The 4,606-nt window shown below is 44.2% G+C and overlaps 2 protein-coding genes and 1 long non-coding RNA gene across 4 annotated transcripts in view; 2 read left to right on the forward strand and 1 right to left on the reverse strand.

Annotated features, from left to right (window-relative positions):
* The window catches only part of LOC112487788 (uncharacterized), a 3,420-nt gene extending 2,802 nt beyond the window's left edge, over window positions 1–618 (reverse strand). The window contains exon 1 of the long non-coding RNA XR_003051210.1: window positions 490–618. This is a non-coding gene — a long non-coding RNA (uncharacterized LOC112487788). The remainder of the gene's footprint in view (window positions 1–489) is intronic.
* ptgis (prostaglandin I2 (prostacyclin) synthase) overlaps window positions 1–836 on the forward strand; it is a 6,472-nt gene extending 5,636 nt beyond the window's left edge. Inside the window, exons 9-10 of the mRNA XM_008319710.3 lie at window positions 1–8; window positions 554–836. The exon at window positions 1–8 is cut by the window's left edge and continues 133 nt beyond it. Of these exons, the coding sequence (XP_008317932.1) occupies window positions 1–8; window positions 554–715 (170 nt within the window). The 3' untranslated portion in view covers window positions 716–836. The remainder of the gene's footprint in view (window positions 9–553) is intronic.
* Window positions 837–1,611: 775 nt separating this feature from the next.
* Window positions 1,612–4,606, forward strand: part of kcnb1 (potassium voltage-gated channel, Shab-related subfamily, member 1) — a 20,886-nt gene continuing 17,891 nt past the window's right edge. For both annotated transcript variants that reach the window (XR_003051060.1, XM_025059926.1), the window contains exons 1-2: window positions 1,612–2,425; window positions 3,851–4,497. Coding sequence is in view for 1 of the 2 variants with exons in the window: in XM_025059926.1 (XP_024915694.1) it covers window positions 3,892–4,497 (606 nt within the window). In the remaining variant the exon portion in view is untranslated. The remainder of the gene's footprint in view (window positions 2,426–3,850; window positions 4,498–4,606) is intronic.

Raw genomic sequence — 4,606 nt, forward strand, 5'->3', positions numbered from 1 at the left:
ATATAAAAGCATAACAGACACACACACTATATATATTTACATACATATATTTAAATATATGTATGTAAATATATTTGTATGCATGTATAACTATATATAGCTACATATAATCATATATGTACAGATATATCAATTTATACATACATATATAAACAGAATATATATATTTATATATATATTTATATGTATATTTATATATATATTTTTATATGTATATATGTTTTTTTTTGTATTTTTCCCAGTGGTTATTTTTATTATTTTTATTTCACTGTTTGTTTTCATTTCCTGTTTCAAAGACTAAATATCTAAAATATTCATACAAATACTACAGGTACTAGAAGACAAATATTTAGTGGTCACACGGTGGTACAGTGGTTCTTGCTCTTGCCTGTCTCTGTGTGATCCAGGAACTCTGGGTAATTAAAGGTGTGAGTATGATGGTTGTTTGTGACGGATTGCTGACCCGTCAAGGGTGCACCGCGCCCTCACCTGGTGACTGCTGGGATTGCCTCCAGCAGCCATGTTTTTAACGTCGTTTCTCCTTGGGGTTCACAGATTCGTCTTCCTGTTCCTGACTCATCTGGACCTGGAGCTGTGCGACCCGTTGGCTAGCGTCCCTCCGGTTAATCCCAATCGCTACGGCTTCGGAATACTCCAGCCGGACGGAGACCTGCAGGTCCGATATCGTCTAAAGAGGAGGCCGCGTGAAATTTGACACGATGATTTGATTGAATGTAAAACTCCTAAATCTGATGTTTGTACTGAGTGTATTTGTCTGTTTATGTATATTTGTGTTTTGTAATTAATGTTTTTAATAATAATAAAAAAAAACTGTCCTTTGTTTTTACTATGAGAATTTTTTTGTACCCAGGACAACAGTTGTTTTTTCAGGGCTGAATTCATCAAATTACTGACCATTTTAAAAATTATTTCTGTTACTTGAACTTCAGTTATTATGGACGTAGGACTTTCACATACCACTGAGTACTTTTATATGTGTTACTGCGTTTCCAGTATGTACTTGGGTCAGTGCTAGGATTCCTACCTGAGGTGGCGAAGCGTCGAGTTTGATTTTTTCGACCGAGAAGTTCACACGTCTGCTGGATTTGATAAGTTGATGTCAGCTGTAGAAAAAAGAAATGAAACGGTTAAATATACGACAGTACACACACACACAAACACACACACACACACATGAAGACAGTTGGGTCTGTGTTTGTCCACGTTACCACACGTGAAACTGTGTCATTTACGTTCAATTCCTTAAGGTCGTGTCGATCTTGTTATTTTTTGACTCCTGTTTCATAATTTGGTCTTTTTTTCTTCTTCTTCTTTCTAGTGATGACGTGATCAGAACTGACCTCCCTCTGACAGGACGATGTCTGTCTGTTGTCGGTATATTTGAATATTTTGACTGACAACAATTTCCACGTTAAGGAAGTTCCAGATAACGTGGAACAAGTTCCATATTACATGGAACTTGGAACAAAATGTAAAAGTAAAAACATTTGTATTTTTTTATGTTCTTTACTGGTATATGGAGAAATGACTAGATGTATTACTTTAAAAAAAAACACCTACTACTGCAGACCGGTACCAAATGACCTACGGACCAGCACCGGTCCCCGAACCAGAGGTTTGGCGACCCCTGGCTTACAGGCAGAAGTGACCAACTTAGAAGAAAGATAAAAACAAAACAGAGAAACTGTGTCACTGATGAGATTCAGAATAACTGACGGGGTTGTGTTTATATGACTCTGTGGTTTATTGTTTTGAAAATTCCTGCATGAATTATCTCGAAGTTCTAGATGTTTTTTTTTTTTTTGGTTTTTTTGGTTTTTTTTTTTCCTTGGCCACAGAGTCGGATCCTGGCTGGAGGTTCTGCTGGACGAGTGTTTCCAGGATGTTCTCTGTCTCTCTGTCCTATCAGGTTCACAGAACCGTGGGCTCAGAACTGCGGCGCGGCTTCAACACAACATCCGCGGTGACGTGACATCAGTCTGTTGATGCAGGGAGGCGCGGTGCGGAAGGAGTTAATCAGATGTGGTGGAAGAGTGCGCTGAGCTGAGCTGAGGATGGATCCTCCTGCTGCTCCTCACAGACGCTGACCACAGGGAACACAGGTACCGATCTTCTCCAGGTGGACCATGGTCGAACTTGTTGATCCTTAGGCTCCGACGGTGGCGCGGGATGAGGAGCGGCGGAGCGGGGAGTTAGACTGAAGATTTCTCTGCCATGTCGGAGGCAGAGGAGGGGGCCATGGATTGGCTCAGACCCTGGCAATAGTAAACCAATAACGGCGCCTCCTCAAGAAGAAAAAAAAAAAAAAAAACAACATCTCGGTTTGTGCCAGCGGACTGATTGATCCTCCACAGAGCAGAACGCACCGGTCTGAGTCGGTGCACGATGACAACAATTTACTACGGTATTTACATTTTAATATCATTTTTTTCTTTCTCCCCTTTTTGCACTTTGATTGTGAGTTGAACCTGTGAATGGTGTGACATGAACGGACCCGAACCTGCACCAACATGGAGCCTCTGAACGGCATGACATTTTGCCATCACTACGCTGCAGATTCGAACCGTCAGACGTCAACCTGAGCTCCGGGGTGCCTGTTGCAAAGTTCAGTTTGGCGCAGTGTTCAGGAGGAGGAAGTGCCGTTTTGTCTCCCGTGATGCGTTTAATGCTCCATGATTCCATAAAGGCTTTGGCTGAGGAGGCGCAGCCGACATCACTGGCTCCATCCTCGGCCACATTAGTTGTGTTCACCGTGCGGTGTGGGCGGTTGTACGACATTAAAATAGACGTAGAGGAAAGTTCCAGCCTCGGTGATCAGTGATTTCATGTCTTCAGGCCTCGACCGTCTCCACGGACGAACAGAGAACGTGCAACTCGTGTTTTGTTGACGAACGGATCATAAACATCAGCGGACTGTTGTCAGGCGAAGACGTGGCTGTGGGTGTTCACCTCGCCATGTTTTCAGGGAGTGATCCCGGTTTCCTGGTGTTTCAGCACCAGGAGAGTGGACAGCGCTGAATTAGTTCGTCCTACGGTCCACACCCCCCTGTGGGTCAGAGACCACTGTACCATCAACAGAGGAGGAGGAAAAAACAAAAAGATCACCAACTAGTTAACTACATTAAAAGGTACTGTACTGTACTGTACTGTACTGTACTTCAAAGGCACCCAATCAGTGAAGTATTGAAGTCATGACTGAGCTGTGATGATGGCTGTAGTGCAGTGATGTTTGTTTATCTTCGACTTCAGATCTATGATCTCAGTCATTAGTTCTTTAAGTGTTCACTTAAACAGGAGCAGTTAATGTTTTTTTATTCATCCTACAGGAAAGGAACATCGATTTTGTAGGAATTAAAATGATTTCATTGGGGGGGGGGTAAACATTAGTCCTATCTAAAAATAGGGGGCGCTGCAGAAAAAAGTTTGGGAGCCACTGCTCCAGAGTATTGTATGCATCTACAGTACATGATGAATACTGGTGTGTATTGGCAAGAATCTGGCGATACGATACGTATCACGATACGTATCACGATACATATCACAATACCAACAATACAAGGGCAACGATACGATATATATTGCTGCGACAACACAGGAAACAACTGGTGATTTTTCCTCTCACGCTGTGTTTCAAAGATGAACAAATACATCAATTCAGACGAGTAACTTTTAAAGTTCCATAATATTTTGATTTGATTTCAGATTTTCCGAGCTATTTTTTAGATCTCTGACGATGTTTAAACCTATTCTCTCAAAGAAGAAAATGTTTTTTGTACAGACGTCACGAGTGTCAGAGTCAATAATAAAACCCTTCTGTCTTTCCACACAGTAATAGGAGAAACCAGGACCTGCTGCGGTCCATAGTTCTGGATGTTTGCCTGCTCCTTTCAAAAAGTCAACATGGAGAAATCCTTGGCAGAGTTCAATAAAACCGGCTCCCGTTCCACGGCCTCGCTGCCGCCCGAGCCGGTGGACATCGTCCGCAGCAGGACGTGTTTCCGCAGAGTCAGGCTGAACGTCGGGGGCCTCCCGCACGAAGTCCTGTGGAGGACGCTGGACCGGCTACCGAGGACGCGCCTGGGGAAGTTGAGGGACTGCAATAACCACGAAACCCTGATGGAAGTGTGCGACGACTACAACCTGGAGGAGAACGAGTTCTTCTTCGACCGACATCCGGGGGCGTTCACCTCCATCCTCAACTTCTACCGCACGGGGAAGCTGCACATGATGGAGGAGATGTGCGCCCTGTCGTTCAGTCAAGAGCTGGACTACTGGGGCATCGACGAGATCTACCTGGAGTCCTGCTGTCAGGCCAGGTACCACCAGAAGAAGGAGCAGATGAACGAGGAGCTGAAGAGGGAGGCGGACAACCTCAAAGACCGGGAGGGGGAGGAGTTTGACAACACGTGCTGCGCCGAGAAGAGGAAAAAACTTTGGGATCTCCTGGAGAAGCCCAGCTCGTCTGTCGCAGCAAAGGTAATTATCTCTGAAGGTGTGTGTGAGTGTCGCACTCACAGATACACACACACACACACATGCTGTTCATTGGTGGCTGTGTGAAAGAAATCCTGATGGGGCTCGTGGA

This window comes from Cynoglossus semilaevis, chromosome 11 (assembly GCF_000523025.1).
Source record: "Cynoglossus semilaevis isolate Cse_v1.0 chromosome 11, Cse_v1.0, whole genome shotgun sequence".
Lineage (NCBI taxonomy): Eukaryota > Metazoa > Chordata > Actinopteri > Pleuronectiformes > Cynoglossidae > Cynoglossus > Cynoglossus semilaevis.